Genomic DNA, 23,734 nt, shown 5'->3' with positions numbered 1-23,734 from the left:
TTCTTTTTGTTTTATTTTATAAAACTGCGTTATTTAATTCCATACGTATGATTATTATCGAACTGTCGTGTAAGAATTATGACAAATTAGCGTCAACTAGGAGCTCTAACAATAAGAATCTTGGGACAACGGAGTAATCAGAAAATAAATGGCATTGAAGTAAAATTTTTGATCATATTAAGCGTGCAATCTTATTTTGAATAAAAGACGAATAATATTTCAAATAAATAAATATCGAATAACACGTTTTAATAAGAAACAAAAATAACAATTGTATTCAAAATTAAAAAGAAATAAAATTGCATATAATTAAAAAAAATATTAATTAATTAAAAAATACATATTTCATATAATTACATATATACACATTTTTATTTAATGCTTCTTTATACATATATAAATTATAATGGCATTAAGTATCTGACACCTTAAGTAAATATCGGTGTCATTGTTCGTTACACATATGTATTGTGAAATAATAGTTTTAAATATCAGTAGGACTAAGGATTGAGAAACAACCTGTATGACGTTTTAAATGAGAAATTAATAGCAGCGAAAGGATAATTTCTACATTCAAGAAAATTGTATACAATGTAATCGATTATATACATATTATCTTTTCAAATTAAATCATGTTTTCTTCTAGGAATTCTGATAAATAGTCTCGACATTATCCTTGTGCCGAGCAATAAATGTCTAGTTATTATTAATAATTCATTTATTCTTATAAAAAGTAGCATGTATTTACATACATCAAACGTATATTTTAGAATGTACATATTTAAGTTTAGAAAAGTTAATGTTTTAAAACAATGTTAAACATTATATCGTCTTACATGAATATACCCGTACATGTACACACATTAACGTAGAGATATAGATTATCATCTCGCATGTTTGCAGAAATTTTTCAATTATACGGTGAAGTGATTATTGGCGATGATAACCTTTGCAAAATGGGCGAGAATCACGAGCTTTATTCCGACTTTAATATCTCGTAAATAACATTAACATTCTGTAAAACATGTGTCCACAATAGATACAATTACTGTATTTGCGTTCTCTCACAGGAAACCGATCATTACTGAGAGCGTCTCGGCGTGCGAGGTCGAAACAGAGTGAGAGAGAAAGAGAGAGAGAAACCGCCTTATTCACTATACAAATGCACTCTTATATCAACGTTACGTCTTGTCTATTATCAAAGAATCGCAATATCAGTAATTGGGACTCACTCTGATATAAGAAACACAAATCTGGATTTATTTTGCTAATTGGCAGTACGACGCCTTTTTGTGTCGAAATTACTAGCAGTATATTACAATAATGTGACATGTATTTTTTGTAATAACTGATAGTTGCTACTAGAAATAATTTCTTGAGATACATATTAACAAAAAGTTTTAGCTTCAGGAAATGCATTATTGCTCGGCTTGTGTGTAAACTGTAAAAAAAATTTACAAGGCTATGTTAAATTGTGTAACGTCATTTGACGTTCTATACGAGATAAAAATTTACCCTTGGAATTATTGAATTTTCAACTGATTTTCTAATCACAACTTACATTGTCACGACGGAGACACTTGTCTGACATATTTCAGGCAGAAATGAAGAATATCATGTCACATGTGAAAAAAAATGTTATTGACACAGGAAATGATAATCGCGTTTTACTGAGAGAATAATTTTTAACATATATTTTTTACAAAAAAAATGATTTTTAACATATATGTTTGTTTTACGGAAAAAATAATTTTAACATATTTTGATACAAAATATTCTTTTTGTACAAATATCATTTAATTTATTAAATATGAATCTATTTACTAAAATATTTATGCAAAATTAACAAAGTTTATTTATACAAATAAATTAAATTAATTTAATTATTAAAATTTATTAATTTTTTCTCTTTCTCTTTCTTTTTCTTTCTCTTTTTCCCTGACTTGTTGTTATATGGGGATCTATTTTTTTGATAACAATATTTTTGTAATATTATACAGATATTACAAAAAGTTCTTGGATCATGACACATTAATGTTTTATTTTCCTTTAATTGATAGCTTTAGCAATGATCACAATTTGTCAACACCTGGTAGACGTTTAGTGACTAGACGTTTAATGACTTGTCAAGTATTATATCACAGATCTGATAACTTTAATGACTTCTATAATTCGATACATGAATACCAGTTATGATAATTTTGCTAATTCTAAACTAATGCTAAGCCAGCTACTCGGCTACTCATGTGCTCGTAAACAATCATTCTCGCACACCAGGAAGTTATACTGTATTCATTACGTCTCAACATCTCAAACCAATTTGCAGAAACCAGTGCTTTGAAATCGTGAAACGTGATATTTGTCAAAATGTGTCAGAAAAGAGTTATTTAATGGTATACATGGTTGTATATAAATTTAAATTGTTTTTATTGTTTTTTTTTTATGTTTTCACATACTACGTTTTTATAATATAGCATTATTTTTATTATTTAATTTTTAATTATTTTAATTATATATATTATAAATTTTTTTATGTTATACTTTATCTGTTCTTTTATATTTTTATTTATTTAATTATACTTACAATTTTATTAAATCTTTATCAATTTTACAATGTTAAAAATAGATTTTATTTTTAGAAGATATTTACTTTATAACAACATTCGAAAATATCCGATATTTCTTTCACTTTTTACACTAATCCAATATTATCTTCTTTACTTTTATTATCCAATATTATTATTTAATGTGAATCTTTGCTTTACGCTTTGATTTTTATTTTCACTCATTAGCATTTAAATGTACTTTCGGCTTTAGCAAAATTCTTTTAAATGGTGTGCCTTCAACATATCTATCTCCAATAATTCGTGAAACTCATTACGCACTCTTCACTCGTGCTCCTCTGGTACGCATACATAATAGCATTAATGGTCAAACAGACTTTTATCTGTACATTACATAATACAGGTGAACAATATCTTGAAATATTCGTCTTTTACTATTCACGAGTACTAGTCCATATATTTGAAACATACGTTTAAGACGTTGAAAAATATTTTTTTCTACACAAAAAATACTACAACTAGTAGCTCCGTTCTAAACAATTAGACTTCTTCACATCGTACACAATTATTAAAAAGTAATTTAGTTTATACCGTTAAAATGTTCAAGTTACTATCTCTTTATTTTCAAGGCAAGTATTTCGCTCGTTTTATCAAAAACAGAATAATGTAGTTCTGTTTTTTAGGAATATCAGTACGATAATTCTGATAATTTATAAAAAAATTAGGAATTGGAAGAAAAGCAAATTAATCTAATTCTAAAATTTAAATAATACATTATATAAAATACAGATTTCAAGATCTACGAGAATATAATACAAAATAAAATTTTTAGGAATTTGTTAATTATTTAAACAAGAGTTAGTATATGTATTTAACCATCGCTAGTTAATAAAAAATTTTTTATTTTTTTGGTCATTTATAAATCAATTGCAACATTATAAATACTCTTTTGACTACGTAATTAAAAAATTTATTTTTCCTACAATTTTGATATAACTGAGTGTAATTAAAAACAAAAAATTTAACTCTTAAAAAGAAGACTAATGGAGAATCAATGACCTTTATTCTATAATCATAAGGTCTAAGCAGAATGATTAACTTACAATTTTAAGACAAGTTTTACGACTGAAATCTTTGTCTTTAGTAACGCACAATAACTGTCTTGTGTCTCAAGTCTTAAGTTACGAACAGAATATTTTTTTAGTTTAAGACTTGAGACACATGACAGTTATTGTGCGTTACTAAAGACAAAGACCTTAAGTCATAAAACTTGTTTCAAGAGTATGAGCCAATCATTCTGCTTAGGCTCTAACTCTAAAATGTGTAAAGTGTTCGGTTTGATGCACAACTTAACATATCTTTATATAATATTAATCGAATAGATTACGAAATTGTTGTTTGCCATTACTTAATTTGCAGATTTACTTGACAAAAACCTTAGAGTTAGATCAACTTGCTTTTTTTCCAGTTCCTAATTTTCTCTATGAGATCATGCAGACAAATTGTCGTTACCAGAAATATGAATTATTATACACTAAGAAACAAAACTATATTGTTCTGTTTTTAATCAAACGAGATACTTGGCTTGAAAATATGTAGAAAAAGGTCTGATAGATATAAAATAATTTTGATAATGTGCGCCATTGATGTCCAAGATTTCACATTAATATTAAATAAATTACTCTTATCCTTGAACACACGTAATGACGCGCTGCAAAATATTAGGCATTCCTATTTAAGGAAAATCAGTGTACCTTTAAAATTATAACCGCAATGCAAGAAGAAATCAACTTCCCTTTAACGATTCTTCTGTAGAGCATTAAAGAGTCGACATCCGATCGACCATATGTTTTAACCTTGCAATTTCTTCCTCTTCACTTTCAAAAGTCCATGAGGTACGAAACCGAGGCAATATCCGTACCAATTCATAAAAATGCGTTTGCTGAGACGTCAATGCCTGAATAATATATATATACGTGTACGTCATAAGTTTGTTCGCGTGTTCTTACTTCTCATACGTGTGCTTTTTTTTACGAATATGTAGAGGCCAGGCATCATTCGAGCAACAATAATGGCTTTGGTTTCGTTTATGACGGTGGCGGGTGGCATGTGGAGAGGGAGTGATGGTCACTGTTATAAAACGTTCGGATTCCCATCCGGATTATACATTTCCAGTCCGACTATTCTCGGTCCACCTGCCGCTGTGGGTTCAGCGGCGTCCAGCAACCCCGTCGTCGAGTCTCGTACCCAGGCATCCAAAGCCGGAAGACACTTTCGTTGAGCTTCCTGTTCGCCCATTTTCCCCAATTCCATAAAGAATGGCATCAGCGAAGGCAACGTTCGTTATGAGCCTGTTGGTTGTGGCGACGAGCGGCGTGATGGCTGCACGAGATATACGTAAGTGAAATATAATAGTACGATAAACTCATTTTGTAATTCTTAACGACAATTTTGTTATTATTATGACATTGTTGCGCAGATACAATATATGGTAAAAAAATCTGCACAACGGCATTACAACGATAACGAAGTTGTCGTCAAGAGTTACGTATAAACCTCATAGTACAGAGAAACACCTTTATTTTTAAAACAACGTCCATATAAGCAGCATGTAAGATAAAACTGGTGTGCATGCTAAATATTATTTACAATAATTAGCAGCATATATGATCGGCCACAAATATTTCAACTTTATTATCAGATTATCATCAGTGTGTCGTTACAATTTATATTGATTTGTAATAAATTATCAAATGTTGGTGCCTCAAGACATAATTAAAACGGTAGCAAGACAAACTAATAAAAAAAAAATTAGATCCTTACAATATCAATTTTATTTCATTTGTCGTTTCAAACATACGAATATATATTTTACTTATAAGATGATTGGCAAATTCGTGTTCTATTTATAACAACACAATGTTAAAGTCTTAACAATGAGATTAAAACGTTTTTTTTAACACTTTAACACATTTGTTTATTGTACTTTAATAAGCCTTTGTTTATTAATTACCTTTATTTTTAATTTCACGGCAATGTAAATACTGTCCATCAGTATTAACAATTTAAAATGTCAACAAGATAAATATGTTTCAAAGATGTTTCTACATAACTTGCGATATTTATCATTTGTTAAGCCTACATTACAAAATTACATTAAAGTACAGCTATGAAATAACTAAGTAATGCAAAAATCATTAATATCATTAGTATAATTAAGATCCCTGTATATATTTGCAGTTTATACACGTGTACAATTTGAGCGATTATCAGCATTAAAAAACATTAAGCGATCTGAATTATCAAAATTATATACAAGAATTATATACGAATAAAATTAGAATTCTATTTATAATTTAATTTGTAATGTCAAATAATGAATTAAAATATGCACACACATGCATAAAATGTACATTTTAATTAAATTTGAAATTAAAATTCAAAGAAAGAAAAGGTGTAATGGAATACAGTTTGTTTTCTTAAAATAACTCAATACACAAAAAAAAATTAGCATCAAATTAACAATTTATTATGTCATTATGTTTAAAATTATAAATTTTTTCCAGATGATTTATATTCTTGCTTATATATGTATAAAACAATGAATTGTTGATTTAATACTAATTTTTTTTCTCTATAGATATTAACGCGACATAATTCTTATGAACACAAATTTATTAACCATAGAGTTTTACCAATCCTGTATAAGTTCATCGGGTATATAGAACGAATGTAATTTACAATTTACTAAAGAAAAAGATACAGAAAAAAATGCGTTTAAGGTAGGAAAGGGATTGTGGCGCAGTACTAATTAATATCATAAAAGGTACATTCTATATACTCAATAAACTTTTTCCTATAGAATAAAACTGAAATTCCGCTCTTATAAAAACATAGTGAATAGTAACTATTCTACAATGCAATGTCTAAACAGATTGTAACGAAGTAATTTTAACACTTAAAGTTCAACACAAGTTATACAAGATATCACACCGTATATATATATATATATATATACACACATACGACCGCTCTTTTCTACATTATTAAAATAATAAAATGATAAAATGAAATTGTATTCTAAAATCTGACATAAATTGTAGCTCATCTAAAGTGAATTTTTAATCAATTTTACATAATCTATCATTTATTAAATTTACAGTTTATTTATTTAACAGAAAATATTGTTTTAATTAATTTTATTATTTAAATATAAAATACATAAAATACATAAAGAAGTATATTCTTTTGCATGCGTATGTAAATATACACATGCGTTTATCTCAACATTCTTTTATGAAATTAATGTTGCAATGTGATTAGAGAAAAAAGAAAATTTTTATTTCTTTTTTAATAATATATAACTTATGATGAAATAAATAGCCTTTTGCATATGAAATATTTATAAATGCTATGAATTTATACAGAATGGTAATCAACATAAATCTTAAAATAAAATACAATTTATTCTTTTAATTTATGTTTTTCCAAATGGCAGAAGATATGAGAAACTTTACGAAGACCGAAAATTAAAAGATATACGTTTTCAACGTTTTTTTTTTATTAATTAAGTTTACATTAACACAAACACATTTATTAGGTATTCATAGCTGAGTTCTATGTTTAAAACTGTCTTGAAATGTCATCAATAAATCACGAAGTCGTGTTACGATCTTGATGACGTTACTTAAGACGATGAAATAATAATAATCGTCAATATCTAGCTTTAGATATTAAATGACAAATATTAAAAGCATTCTTGATTGAAGGTCGTGAAGCATATAAATTAGGGTGGGCCAAAAAAATCGACTATTTTTTTTTTCTCTTTATACTCCGAAAACTTGGTTGGTAGAGACCTCAAAAACATTCTCTCCAAGTATGAGCTCTTAATTTTAATAGGAAAGTCCTCCGCCTCTCAGTTTTCTATTTTTTTCTTATTATGAGGAAGAAAAATATATATCTCGGTATCTACTATTTGAAAAAAAATATTTCGTCTCATATTTTCGTAGGAAATTGAATTCTCTACAAAAAAGATCTCTTACAATGTTTTCGTATACCTCACCGTTCAGAAGTTATTAAAGGTTAAAATTTGATCATTTTAAGGTAGATTTTTTTTTTTTATGAATTTTATAACTCCTTAACAGAAAATCATTATGATACGCGCAATTCATGGTTTTGTCGGAAATTCACTGCTCTACAATAATGGTTTCTTACGATTAGTCGATTAAATTAACTGTTCAAAAGATATTCACCGTCAAACTTCAATGCACACTATTTTTAACAGTTTTTGATTAATAATTCAAACAATTTCAATTTAATTCATGAGTTTCGGGGAAATGTTTACGAATTTCAGTTTCTCTGAACATGAAAATGTTTTAAACCTTTTTTCTAGTTTTTTTTTAATCCCAAGCATGTTTAAGTACATTGAAACAAAAAATTATTGCTATATTTTTTCTAACTTAGAGTCAATGATTCATTAAATTTCGAGTAAATATCTTTTTTGTGTCACATTTAATATAAAAAGTATTGATAGAAGAAAAAAAAATTCTCAATTTGTTTTAAAAAAGTTTTTTTTATTTAATTGTCAGCTGAGATATAATTATCAACATTTTTAACATAATCGTACATTTCTACTGTAAAAAATTTTCTTTATTGCAGTTCGGGTATTTTTTGCGATGTTCTTTTATAGCTTGCAATAAATATTGAAATTGTTCTTCATTTCTCGTCAAGCATTGGTTATTAACCAATGTACTCAATGTACTCAAACATGCTTGGGACTAAAAAAATAAACTAGAAAAAAAGTTTAAAACATTTTCATGTTCATAGAAACTGAAATTTGTAAAAATTTCCCCGAAACTCATGAATTAAATTGAAATTGTTTGAATTATTAATCAAAAATTGTTAAAAATAGTGTGCATTGAAGTTTGACGGTGAATATCTTTTGAACAGTTAATTTAATCGACTAATCATAAAAGACCATTATTGTAGAGCAGTGAATTTCCGACAAAACCATGAGTTGCGCGTATCATAATGATTTTTTGTTAAGGAGTTACAAAATTCATAAAAAAAAAAGAAATCTACCTTAAAATGATCAAACTTTAACCTTTAATAACTTCTGAACGCTGAGGTATACGAAAATATTGTAAGAGATCTTTTTTGTAGAGAATTCAATTTCCTACGAAAATATGAGACGAAATATTTTTTTTCAAATAGTAGATACCGAGATATATATTTTTCTTCCTCACAATAAGAAAAAAATAGAAAACTGAGAGGCGGAGGATCTTCCTATTAAAATTAAGAGCTCATATTTGGAGAGAATGTTTTTGAGGTCTCTACCAACCAAGTTTTCGGAGTATAAAGTGAAAAAAAAAATAGTCGATTTTTTTAGCCCACCCTAATATAAATGCATTATTAATAGAATATTATGCAAAAATTAGATCATATTAAACTTATAATTATAGAAATCAAATGCGATGATACAATTGATACACATCCTTGAAATAACTGTTTATTATTTCCTGTGTTTTTATACTTAACTCGTTTATCTGACGCATATCTTTCAATATGCTTGCAGCCGAGTTCCTGCATATTTGCGACACGCGCGAGCCGAATTACGAGAAATGCATCGGCGAAAGCATAGAATATTTGAAGCCATACCTTAAGATAGGCGTACCAGACTACAACATTCCGTCATTGGAACCTCTCAATTTAAAAAAATTAACGTTTACTCCTACAAGCACCATACGAATACAGGCATCCGATATCGAAGCGTACGGTTCCAGCAATTTTGACGTTAAGAAAGCGAAGTAAGTACAAAGAAAATAATACTGTCCAAAACTAATTTTAAAACATGCAACTACCGCAATATATCTGTAAAATAATTGCAATGCTAGAGCATAGTTAGAAATAAAATAGAAAATAGTAATAAAAATATTTATTTCAAAATGTATACAAAGTACTACATAAAATTATTAATTTGATTAAATACTTTCTATTACGTAATACTGTGATGTAATGATTTATGCTAAAGAAAGATAAATACGTTTGAAACGTTTATCGTTAAAACCTATTTAACGTCCATGAAAATTATTTGTTTATTAGAATACATTTTTTTGTTATTTAGCTCATGGATTGAGCTCTTACTTTTGTTAATTGTACATATAACAAACCAAAGTAATATTAAATTTATTATTAGTTTGTTATGTAAAGTAAATATTTGTAAAACAAACGGCATTTAATATTTATGTACACATTTACTGGAAAAAAAATATTTATTTTACATTTTGATGTGTTATGTGAATAAATAAGTACTTTCTATTTATTATTTCTTAAAAGTATAAAATAGGAAATAGTAAATAAACACAATAGGAAATAGAGAAATTTTATTTATTTATTATATATATGTATGTATATAAATCGCAATGCAAAATATTTTTTTTTTTTAAGTAAATGTATTTATAAATATTAAATATTATTTAAATAATTTTTTCATACATTTATCCTTTAAATAAATATTTCTATTTCAACTATTTTTTCCTCAGAACTGTTAAGAATAATTGTAACAGTGACATTGTAGAATTAAAAATTTCTTATTTATTTACGTGATTAAAAATAATATTCCTTTTATCGTTACTGTTCCTTAAAAGCGCATAAAATTAAATCCATTATTCTTACGCGATATAATTCTTTGTCTTAATTTTTGGCACCATATATGTTGGTAATTAAGCTTTGATTTAATTTAATTTATTAAATAAACACACACACACACACACAAGTAATTGATTTTTATTTCTCGGAGGAGTAATGTACCTCTCTACAAGAATTGCATGATGTAAATGATATAATAAGATTCAAGTTGATAAGAAATCTTATAAAACACTTCCAATGAGTAATTGTGTTTCTATTTTAAATACGCATGAATATACAATTTCCACGATTATTGGACAAGTAGCTTTGAAAAGACATTAATCATGAGTTTTATTTCAAGACATTATTTTGCACTAAATTTTAGTCGACAGACTACTTCGTAATGTCAAATTGATGCAACTGTGCTGTATCACACTGCCGCTTGATGATCACATAATTCAACTAGATTACATAAGATTACTGAAATGATTATGTACACGTGATATTTTTGCTGTCATTGACTTGTGATGTATAGTATAATGTATGCTGTTTGATGATTCAAAGAAAGACGACATACATATAAGATACGAAAAGAACATTGAAACCCGCAATAAACAAACACCTTTAAAAAAATATTTCTAATAAAAGTGCTCCAGTTTATTGAGAAAAAGGAATAACACGTGCTACTTATTTCTAATGAAATGCGTCATTTTAAAAAGATGTTAATACTATCAAAATTTTTTTTTCAACATGGAACTATACTAATTTTTTAAATATAATTCTCTTTAGTCATAGAAATTTTAAAATAAAAAGCTAATTACGAAATTTTCTATCTTCTTTTAATATATTTTAAAGTATAAAGTTTCTCATAAAGCATTTTTTTTCGATAAATTTATTTCAATATTTTCACACACAAAGTAACAAGATAAATCGATTTATTCAAAGCATCAAATACATAATTGCATTTAAGCAAAAGTATGCAATTGGTAAGGTGTAATTAAAAAACGGACGCTACATAGTTTGTATTCCGCGCATATAGACGGCCGTGACACGAACAGTGTGACTTGAAGTGCGTCCACGGAGCGTCGACAATAATCGTGCCTATTCCTCGTAGATTGCAAGGAAAGGAAAAAAAAATAAATGATTTGGAGATAAATAAGGACCAGTAAACTGAACGGAAATAGTATAATCGCTGACGGCGATTTCTTGCTACTTCTTTGCAGCATGCAACATTTGAAAAGACAGTTGTTAAACAATATCTGTCGAGTGCTGAGAAAGAAATAGAAAGAGAGAGAGAGACAGATCTTACAATGGCGCTGTAATAATGTGAACAATAAAAAAAGGTCGACGCCATGCATTGAAATTGTCAGTTATCATTAATGACTTCCCACGTGTGGGAACTGTGAAAGAGAGATATACTAATCCAATGACAATCTATCGTGTATTCATCAAGATATCCATCTATGGAAAGCATGCTGCTCGTATTATCTCTTTGTTACTATGTATTGTGTGATACCTTGACAATAACGCTAAAAATTAACAAGAAAAATCATTTTCTAGTAATTAAGCGTATATAATCTTGTAATAATCGCAAGCGCTTTTCTAATTAAAATCTTGCGTTACATACGTAAGTACAATCGTAACAATTTCCGCAACAAAAGTTTGATGAAATACATGTTTCCTTTTTGCCGGTCTCACATCAGGTGAAATTAACTTGAAATACGGATAATAAAATTCTCGTTGCATCACTTTGAAAATTTTTATGTTACAAATGAATACTTTCAGAACGTATAAATGCGGAAATTATTGACACAAAGGTAAAAATTGCGACTTGGAAGAATGTCACAAGAATTCAATAAATCTCTCTCGTTGTTTTCTTTATTTATTATTGTTTCTTAATGCTGCTGTTTGTCTTTTTCCAGGCTCGATTTCAACACTAATGTCTTTCTGGTGGACGTAGCATTACCGAATCTTAAGGTTGAGGGGAGATATGATATCGACGGCAAGTTACTGTTGCTTCCGATTCGAGGATCCGGTCCGTTGCACGGCAACTTCTCTAATTGTATAGGTAAAATCTATTGTATAAATTATGTTTCCATCAATTATACCGCGCTAGTTGTAAATATTTAAATTATCATAATCATCACTTAGATTGTGAAAATCAGAAATTTTTCGGCGCCAATCAATAACACAGTCCAACAGGAAAAAAAATATCAGAACGAAACTAGTTATTTCCTTTAGTTTCTGGTTACTAAATACGAATTGCAGTTTCTCCGAATTCGTATTCAGAAAATGTTTATGGATAACTTTTTGCTAAAATTCAAATAGTTCTTCAAATTTTAGTATCCGTCACGTTAAATCCATTTTGAATTTGTCAATTTTGACATCGAATTAATGTTCAGTGATTTAAGAAACTCTTAAATTTAAAGAAATATAGTTGAAAGTTATTTGTCAGACCGCCAATGATTTAATTCACAAATTAACTTTTCCATTCCATTTTAATTCTATTCATAGACTTAATATTTAACCATGAATGTCTTATTAACACTTGAGTAGGAGCTTCATTTTTTTATATCTTAAATAATTTAATCCACACTTTAATTTATATTTTATATATATTGTAATGATTATATAATACGATCAAGTATGTAAAAATAGCTCTCTTTTTGCAACTGCAAATTTTTTAAAATTGTGATGTAACACAATTTGGAAACTAAATTTGTACTTGATATTTAAAAAGTTAGAAGAAATGATTAATCTTGTTCCGATGTTTTCTTTTCAAACTATGTGATATGCGATACTTATAATATTGCATCAAATAACATTTTGACATTAATGTATGACAATGTTGTCATTGTTTACAATAATAATTTTACATTTGACTTATTCATTTTGTAAAATCTCGGTTCAACATTCCAGGCGCATGCAAAATACAGGTTGCAAAACATTTTGACAAGAACGGCGAAGAGAAGATGCGCATTATGGACTTCAAGTTGAAAGTCTCAGTGGGCACCGGTACGTTGAAATTTGACAATCTGTTTGGCGGAGACCGAGTTCTTGGGGACGCTGTCAACTCGGCCATCAACAATAACTTCGATCTTTTCATAAAAGAGCTTATGCCACTAGTGGAGAAGGCACTATCCGATGCGTTCAAGACTATCGCTGACAATATTGTAGGACAATTTACTTTTGCCCAACTGTTCCCTGGCGCATAGGTCTTTTGGTAATCTAGATGGCGGATTGGAAAATGTAAAGTAATATTAAATACCTAGCGACATAAAAACAATAGAACGAATTAGGGAAATTTATTACCACTTCCGCTACAGCGAATCAAAAGATTGCACGTGTACAAAGCTAGATTTATAATAAGATTCGTTCAACTTGTTAAGTTTTTTGAGATTTAATAAATAAACTCGTCCTAATTGAAACCAAACCGGAATTCAATTTTAACAGATATAAAAAAAGTTCAATCAAGATTATGAAACAATTTTTATATTATATAAAAGTTCAATTCTGAACGACAAACGTTAATAATCTACGATCCGTTACAATAATTAACCACAACTCTAGCACTTGAAGAGTAAATTATAAATTTCAAAAAATTTTAGGATAAAACGGAAAAAGTAATTTTTTAAATATTAACGACTTTTATAACAAATTTGGAAAATATTTTGTTAATTTGATAAAATGAGATTTTCCGAACACGTAATTTCTGGATTAATTACCATTTCTATTAAATATAAAACATAAAGATGAGTTATTATCATTAAGCAGAAGTATTTCAATAAATTGGTTATTATAACAGTAATTAATGATATTTTAACAATTAACTGATTTAGTAATCAGTTTATTGAAACACTTTATCAGTTTTTTTTAACGGTAAGCAATACTGAGCACACAGAATTAGATATAAATATTCTTGATTAATTAAAATTACGTATTTCTCTACAGACTTGATAAAAACACTGCGTAGCAAAATTGTTCCTTCAATTTTAATTCTTTTATTATTGACACGACGCGATTGAAGACTTGAAATAAGTATCGGTGTAAAAATATCAATTATCGACGCACAATAAACAGCATACTGTGCAAAGAAAATGTATAGTATTTCATTAATAAAAAAACAGTAATCTAAAAAATCTTTATAATCGCATGCAATTTAGAATTGTAATATTAACAAGCTTATATCAATACCGGATTCAATGCGTTACGAATTGTTAAATAAAAAGAAACACAAAAAGAGAGAAAGAGAGAAAGGGAGAGTTAAAAAAACAAGTAGTGATTTAGATATAAGATAAAATATTATTTATTTTTATATTTAATAATAATAAACATAGTACGTTTTAACTTTCCTCATTCATCGTCAGCCACAATTGAACTGTATACATTTATGTAAATAGAAATAATAATAGATTAATAAAATAAAAACGATGAAGAAAAATGATGTATGTAACATAAATTATATAGGTAATATAAATGATAAACATGTACAAATACAAATTAAAATTAAAACAAAATGAGTAACGTTTTCCATGACAAGTTAATTTAATGAAAATAAGTGCAAAATAAAAATTTATAATTACTTTTTTTGTTCAAACACAAAAGTGTAGTTTTTTTTATTTATTTATCTCAACATGTATTAATTATTTTTATTTTATTTTAAAGTGCTGTTTAGTTTTGTTATACATTACTTTACTTGCGGCTGATAATGACTGAGTAAAGTTGAAACACGCCGTGTTTATCATTATTAAAAGTATGAAAAGATAATTTTTTATTTTATATCTTAATTATTGATATTTTATTAACTTCTCATTCGTGTTTCTTTTTGTTTCGCTAAAGACGAGCTTGAATTAAACACTTTGTTGATTAAAATTGCTACCATAGTATTTTTGCTAAAAAATACAAGAATTATTTACCTCTTTTATACTTTATTTATCAACTTTATCAAGTTTATCAATTATAATTTGCACACAAAATAATTGACAGAGTTTTAAAACATCTGATATATTTTATGAATTAATCACAGAAGCTTGTCTTGGGTAGTATTGTAGAATAGTACACGAAAGAATATTTTAGTGATATTACATTATACATTCTCACTTATTACTTAATAATAAAACCAACTGCAAATTTTGCATAATTTATAATTTATAATTATAGAAGAATATAATTAAGAAAGGATTGGAGGATATTATGTAGGGCTACTGTGGACGGTTACTTTAATTATTTCCGTTATTGTGGGTGAGAAATTCTCTCTAAAAATTGCTTATGGAATTATTTGTTTAGTATCCCGCCCCCGTTTTTTAATGGCGTTAATATGCACAATAACTTATAATTAGTGGACTTGATCGCGTATCAGGTACTATATTCGAATTAAATTTGTACTAAATATTTAATACGCCCGATGTAAACGTTACTGGGTCAATATGATACAAGCGTATCAAGTAGAAGTATCATATTAAATTGGTACAAGTATCAAACAATACAATTGACGATATAAACGCTTGAAACACATTTTAGAAGAAATCTATCATTGAGCATAACCCCAATTACCCGGTATTATTAGTGATCTTCGGTCTCTTTAAAATTATATTAAAACGTTTTGCAAAAAAAGAATTAATTAAAGAAAAAGAGAAAACGCGAACATTTTTAGAGTTACTCACAGAAAAGCAAATTATTTTATAAATAAATATAAAAAAGTATAAACATATTGACATTTTCTAATCATAGTTAAAAATATGGAAAAAAAAACTTTTGTAAAACAGCTCAACAAATAAAATTAAAAAATTAAAAAAATTTAAAGCTGACGTTTTTATTTAGATAAATAAATGCTATACTCCACATACAAAACAAGAATAAACTCAAGCAAATTTACAATTTCAAATCCAACACAAGAAGACAATATCGACATGAATTAAATTTGTATTATTTCTTTCTTTTAGTACGTTCAATGTAAACGCAACTGTACTAAAGCATTGATGCGCATCAAATTTAATACACGTATCAATGTTTTGACGATAAAAACTAGGTTAATAGTAAGCTGATAATTGTTAATCTTAATTGTCAATCTTACTATTAAATTAAAAGTAAGCATATTGCTTGATTTGTTATCATTTCTGTTATTTAAACAATAAATACGCTATTAAATTTAATTTTTTAAAACAGTTTTTGTCAATAATAAAAAATATACTATAATGAAAGCATATTTTATTTATTTTGTGAAACTTTAATTTTAACTTTAATTCTTTATAATGTAAGCATAATTACGTTTGTTACAAGACGTTAGTAATAATAAAGTTATAAAATAGATAAATGCACAGTAAAAGATATTTAGAAAAAAAGGATTATTAGGTATTATTTAATTTTTTTTTAATAAATAAATATTTATGTGACATAACTATTTATAATTAAAAATTTTGTTGGCAAAGAATTAGTAACCATTATACCATTTTTAAATAAGCTATAGAATATTCGATAGATAAAAAGCAAGTCGTAGCTTTAAAAGTATAACTGAATATTATAAATTGCATCTTTTGAAAATCAACGATTTTATTCACTTAAGAATTCCTTTCATTACTCTATGCATAACAATATTAAGATACGATCATCATAAAATTAATAGTTTATGAGATATTTTATATTGTATATTTTTATAATTTTTAAAATGAACTATATTTATATAATAAAATTAATGTAAGAAGAGTATTATTGAGCACTAAGATCCGCTTTTAACCGCGATACGTCCATTCTTTTAATTTAAATTTGTTTGATATATTTCCAATCATATTAAGATATCATTTACGTTATATAATTTATATTATATAAAACTTTTTTAAAACTAGATATTTTGTTAAATGTACCTTTTATATGCAGAATAATTAGAGGTATTTTGTATTATCGTAAAATCAAAGCAATCAAAAAAATAAAAATATTACATAAAAAATTATGTTATCTAAAAAAAAAAAAAAAACAAATAACGATAAAATCAAATTTCAAAAAAATTAGCTTTTATGGTATAAGGATTACTGTCGCTTTCTAAAATAAAATTATATGATTTTTATTACATTAGATAAAGGTGTTTAATATGAAACAGTCTTCTAATATGAGATAGCTAGTTATCTCATTTACACGGCTACAAATTCATAATTGCTACGTTGATATTTGTGTGTCACATGTGAAACCACTTGATGTTTATGTGTGTATAATTGTTGTGTGTGTAATTAACGTGAGAAAAGGCGTGCCTATGAATTAATTGGCAGACGTATATAATAGCTAGCTATCTCATATTAGAAAACCATTTCACATTAGACACTGTGGTCCAATGCAATAAAAATTACAATTTTATTTTAGAAAATGGCAACAATCTTCATGTAATCTTAAACAATCAATTATTTTCGAAAACTGATTTTACCAATATTTGTCCTCCTTAATATCATACAATTTTTGTATGTAACATTTTTATCTTCTCCATTGTCATTATTTCAAGACATTTTATCGGTTCCATATTTTTTTCTCACCCTGTATGTCTTTTGAAAGTCATATTCAAGGTCTACAACCTGGATTAAAGTTACAAATTTAATCAACGCACTGTTCAATATTACGCAAAGAATACGCACCTATAAAACTTTCTACTGCTTCAAATTTTCCATTCTCGCAATAACGCAATAAACAGTAATCTTTCGTTGCACATTACGACAGGTAGGTAGATATTTTATGATTTATTTTTAATTGTTACTATCAAAATACAGTTCTCTTTAAAAAAAATATTATCGTATCCAATAATCCACCCTATATTTAATAACTATCTTCTACGAAGAATATAAATGTTAGATATTGTTCAGTGAACTCGGTTTCGGTGATTTAAGATTTGACGAACGAGCACTGGAAGCCGGTTTGTTCTCAGAGAGAGAACGCGGGAGCTGTGAATTTGGAATTCGCGCGATACTGCTAGCGAGCGTTGAGAGCGCGAAAGACAGCAATACCGCGAACGACGAGGAAAGAGAGAGCGCGAGAGAGCGACGACGACATACGGGAGATACTCCATAACAGGAGATAACCGAGAGGTGTGGCGCTCGAGTGCAGGAACGGACGACAGGAAGTGATCAAGGATGCACTAAATGTACAGTTTTGTTGGTTCTCACAAAATGTTTATTATCACTTGTCACAAAGTTTCTACTTGCACTGATAACTCGGATCGAGAGCACTACAATGTTCGGTATCGATAGAGAAAAGTCTGATTCCGTTCGCGCGGTCACATGCAAAAAAGAGAATTTTAATCGATCGCGTTTTTCTCGCTTCTGAGGCGTCGGGCTCTCGAACGATAGCACGAACCCCGGAAAAACGGTGCTCCGCGAAGGAGAGTCGGGAGGAGCTAATTGTTCCCGAAATGAAGATTATTGGCCAAGCGGCCCTCCTGATGGGAATTACCGATTTGAACGAACGAGCGCGTACCGTTCAATTCGGTGTTTTGAAAATATCGATGTTCGTTGACTCTCCTTCGCGCGCGCCCTGGCGCGAAACTTGTTTGCTTCGGAGATGAGCAAATTAACGGGCAGAGATGCTCGTGAAAAGAATAACAGAATCCTCCGATTTGACCGTGACGGGAGACAAATAGAGATGAAAAACAACTTCACAGATATTTACAAGTATCCGTGTCAAGATTGCCTTAATAATTATTGCGAGGAACAGAATTACAAATTTTAATCAAACAGTTATCAGTTTTGAAAATTTATGCGATATGCTAAAATACAATATATATAGTAAAATTTGCTATTAAATACATTTGGTTCTGAACAGATATAAATGTTATAAAATATAGATATAAAAATACTATATTTTATAACAGTTAGAAAAAGAGAAAAAAAGAGAAAAAGGAAGTAAAACATTTTACAAGAATTTACATCGTTTTATGATAGTTGGAAAATTTATCTTGAATTAGAGCTTCTCAAAGCAAATCATGCTCTAATTCGAAACATAGTTTACAACATTCTGAATTTATATTTTAAATGCTCTGTATATTATTTTGTACATGCCTTGTACAGCACAAAAAATAGTTTAAAAACGTTTTACATAAGATTTAAATATTTTTAAAATACTTTTATGTCCGCTAGATTCTGTCAAAAAATATTTTCAAAAATATTGTGGAAATCATTGACAAAAACTTTTTCAAAATATTGTTAAAACTTTTTTAAAGTATTTCTCATAATATTGTTTGGAAAAATTAAGAAATATTTTTAAAAAATATTTTATATTGATGTGTGTTGTATGAGTGTATGTTTATAAGAATTTTACATCGTTTTATAATAGTTGAAAAATTGTTAGACAGAAAGAGAGAGAAAAGATGTAACATCTTTTCTTTCTCTTTCTGTCTAAATTTTTTCAACTATTATAAAACGATGTAAAATTCTTATAAACATTTAGACAGAAAGAGAGAGAAAAGATGTTACATCTTTTCTCTCTCTTTCTGTCTAAATGTTTATAAGAATTTTACATCGTTTTATAATAGTTGAAAAAATTTAGACAGAAAGAGAAAGAAAAGATGTTACATCTTTTCTCTCTCTTTCTGTCTAACAATTTTTCAACTATTATAAAACGATGTAAAATTCTTATAAACATTTAGACAGAAAGAGAAAGAAAAGATGTTACATCTTTTCTCTCTCTTTCTGTCTAAATGTTTATAAGAATTTTACATCGTTTTATAATAGTTGAAAAATTGTTAGACAGAAAGAGAGAGAAAAGATGTAACATCTTTTCTTTTTCTTTCTGTCTAAATTTTTTCAACTATTATAAAACGATGTAAAATTCTTATAAACATACACTCATACAACACACATCAATATAAAATATTTTTAAAAAATATTTCTTAATTTTTCCAAACAATATTATGAAAAATACTTTAAAAAAGTTTTAACAATATTTTGAAAAAGTTTTTGTCAATGATTTCCACAATATTTTTGAAAATATTTTTTGACAGAATCTAGCGGACATAAAAGTATTTTAAAAATATTTAAATCTTATGTAAAACGTTTTTAAACTATTTTTTGTGCTGTACAAGGCATGTACAAAATAATATACAGAGCATTTAAAATATAAATTCAGAATGTTGTAAACTATGTTTCGAATTAGAGCATAATTCGCTTTGAGAAGCTTTAATTCAAGGTAAACGTATTGATTATGTTTCAATAAAAAAATTTAAAAGATTCATACGCGATCTGGGAAAAGCTCTTCAAACGTAAAGTGTTTAACTATATTGTTAGAAAGCGAAAGAATTCGTTTGACAACTGCTTCTTCTATTGCCGGTCTAAAGGCACTAATAACCTCCTCTTGATTATTGCCTATAAAATTACTAATAATTTCGTTCAAACGGCTCGATTCCATATTTCCCAATCCATATTCAGCCGTATATCCTTTGATGTCGAGATTTATCTTCATCTTTGACAGGTACACGTATCTTTTGCCACCTTTGGTTACTACTTTCATATCCATGTTTACTTTTGCTTCTACATTATCTGTAAAATTCAGATTAGTAATTATAATAAAAACTCAAATCTTAAGTCGTTCTGCTGAAGAAAAAGATGTTTTTAACCTTTTATCTTATTTTAATACAATTTACGATTATATTATGTACCTGTAGTAATATAAACCGGTCCCTTGTAAACAATAGGCACCAGTAAACGTATGTCGAAATCGTATGTGGAATTCAATTGGAGCCGTCTGAATTTGAGATCAACATCGAAATGAAGTTTGTCAAATTCAAGATGAAGGTGTTGTACGTCAAAATTGCAAAGTCCCGTCATTTGCGTATTTTTCATATATATTTTGGAATTATGTGTCTCGATAATGGCTAGTGTATCAAGAACAAATGGATTGCTCGGCGGCACGTCCAATTCTGGAATTCCATCGCAGATCTTGTATTTTATGTTGTCGATATTTTCAAGGATGCACTGATCAAGATTTGGGTTTCTGCGTCCGCACACGTGAATATAAGATGCTGCAAAAAGGATATAAATCATTATTAGTGATTACATATTGTGAATAAAATTGGCAATAGAATAAATAAGTCTGCTGATTAATATACATTCAAAACATTGTGCAATTCTTATGATACAATTACGATTTTAAATTACAATATCAAACGTAAAATCTTGAAGGATATAATGTAAAACTTTCAATTAAATCAAAGCATATATATGTAAGATAATATACAATTTTATATTTAAAAATAAAATAAGTGATAATAAAAAAATGTACAACTTCAGCATTAGAATGTACTCTACACTTTTGAAAATATACGAGCACGAACCAGTTACAAGCGACTACACAGCGAGACAAGTCTACGAAATATGTTCTCGCGTTACAGAAGTTCTTTATCAGACGTTCTCTTTCAAATATATATGTTACCGTATCGTAAAACGCACGAGGAAATGTCCAACTAGAAATTCTTGTCGAAGTCGATATTAGCCCGTCACTTTAATTAAGTGCTCAAAGACTGGAATACTTTTTTTCGTAAGCATTTTTTTAAATGCACGTTCATGTTATTGCTATCTAAACGCACGTTCGCGACTTGGCGAATGCCAGGCATGCAGCTCGTAATGCGGCTGCGCTATTGCAGTGCACATTATAATTAATATTATCGCAATATGTCCGTAATAGCAAACTGCAAACGCACCTCTTTACACAATAAAATAAATAATTTAACTTGAAAAATAATATTTTATTAATACATTGTTGTCAAAATAGTAATTTAATAATTACTGTCTAAAGCATGCAATTTTTTTATAAATGACAGAGAAAGAATTGTGCGTAAAAAAAAGAAACATATTCTACTTACGTATTTCTGCGGCAGCGTAGTTTGCTGCTATAAGCACAAAAGCACAAACTATAGCAAACATTTTTCACACCAAAATTATTTTTTGGCACTTTTAGTAATACTTTCTAAAATTATACACCGAGGAACGATCCGAACAGCTATACAGCGAATGGATATAAAGACTACCTTGCGGTTAGTTATTGATGAAGCTTATATACATGTAGACGTCCTTGTTCAGTGTTTTATTAACCAGTCTTTCTCGCTCTGTATCCATGACTCACTTGAAATCTGTGACCATATACGTATTCACACTTCTAAACAAATTTTAATTTTAAATAAAAACACGAAGGAATAACCTTTTTTTATAGATTAAAAAATAAAACTTTCAAATAAAAATGTAACGCTGTATAGATTTTAATAATATTCTGTTGAATAAAATTTAAATGTTAAAAATATATTAAATCACTTTTGCAAATAATAAAAAGAATGTATTGTTCAAAAGTACTACGATATTAGTGTTGATAAAACATTATTTAAAATTAGAATGAATTTTATTCTATATTAAATCAATCAATTATTTCAATTTCCATTAAAATAGATTAATAATAAATACTTAATTATTAAAGTTAAAATTTATTAATAATAATAAGCTAGCATTAATTGATTGACGTAATGTATGTCGTTTTTATAAATTATGTAAAAAATAGAATAAAAATCAATATTAACAAAATAAAAAATTGATAAGTAATAAGTGTAATAGATAAATAAAAAAATTTTATTATGTAGCAAGAACAATACCATTGATCAATAACACACGTCAATCTTAATTAGTTCTAATTTACTGACCTTGACATTTTGCGAAGAGATATTTTCGACTCTAATTAATTCAAGTCTACATCGTAATAGTGTTGACACACTATGTAATCTAAAATAAATGCTAAATATATTGAAGGTGTTACATGTGCAAAAAGATTTTGCAATACAACCTCAATAAATATTATTTTTAAATCATTAATTTTCTTAATAAATACTTTGCACGTCAATTTTTTATTTAATATTATTTCCGTTGCAAAAAAAATTAGCTGCAAGGTACAAAGTTAGATAAGATATTTAACGACATGTTATTACGTTAATGCGTGGTATTAAATAAATTCAATATGAAAATTTATAAACGACAGTAAATAAACATTCTATCATTATAAACAAAATTAATAAAGTATTATTTGCAAAAAGTTTGTTTACATTAATGATTAGCAAATTAATCTATTAACATATCATACTAACGGTTTAATTAAATATTTTTGACTTTTTTTAATAATACTAATTAATTCGCTTTTTTATAGACAATAGAGAACTAAAGAACAAGCCGGTTTAATTCTGTTGAATAAATAAATTAAATATCACTTCATGAAATTTTCATATATGTATTCTTAGAAACGGAAACAAGCGTGTTACTGTTAAGAGTCAAGTATAAGAAACGTTGCATAAAAAAATGCATGTATAATGATCGAGATAAAATGATGATAAAGCAATAAAACTAATAAAGTAAATAATATAACAATGTGCTGTTTACATAACCAATATTAATGACATTGACATTATATTAATATTCATATGTACGTTGATTATAATAAATATTTAAATAACGCTTTAATTTTTATTTTTAATTTTTTAATTTTTTATTTTAAATTGATTGCTGTAAAATAAAAAATAGATACTATAAATTGACTAATAT

The 23,734-nt window shown here is 27.5% G+C and overlaps 2 protein-coding genes across 2 annotated transcripts; one reads left to right on the top strand and one right to left on the bottom strand.

Moving 5' to 3' along the window:
* Window positions 1-4,727: 4,727 nt before the first annotated feature.
* Window positions 4,728-15,992, top strand: LOC105203830 (circadian clock-controlled protein daywake). The gene is made up of 4 exons (XM_011172744.3): window positions 4,728-4,961; window positions 9,139-9,370; window positions 12,113-12,258; window positions 13,110-15,992. Exons 1-4 carry the CDS (start codon window positions 4,883-4,885, stop codon window positions 13,403-13,405), a joined length of 753 nt encoding a protein of 250 aa, XP_011171046.1. The 5' UTR covers window positions 4,728-4,882; the 3' UTR covers window positions 13,406-15,992.
* A 4,221-nt stretch (window positions 15,993-20,213) lies between these two features.
* LOC105203829 lies at window positions 20,214-22,194 on the bottom strand. Its single transcript, XM_011172743.3, has 3 exons — window positions 22,021-22,194; window positions 20,818-21,180; window positions 20,214-20,698 (listed from the first exon to the last, which is right to left on the bottom strand). The coding sequence occupies exons 1-3, from the start codon at window positions 22,079-22,081 to the stop codon at window positions 20,391-20,393; spliced, it is 732 nt and encodes a 243-aa protein (XP_011171045.1). The 5' UTR covers window positions 22,082-22,194; the 3' UTR covers window positions 20,214-20,390.
* Between the last annotated feature and the right edge of the window lie 1,540 nt (window positions 22,195-23,734).

The sequence above is a fragment of the Solenopsis invicta genome, chromosome 6 (genome assembly GCF_016802725.1).
Source record: "Solenopsis invicta isolate M01_SB chromosome 6, UNIL_Sinv_3.0, whole genome shotgun sequence".
In the NCBI taxonomy this organism is placed as follows: Eukaryota; Metazoa; Arthropoda; class Insecta; order Hymenoptera; family Formicidae; genus Solenopsis; species Solenopsis invicta.
The sequence above is the reverse complement of the archived record's forward strand: the minus strand, read 5'-3'. Positions and strand labels throughout refer to the sequence as shown.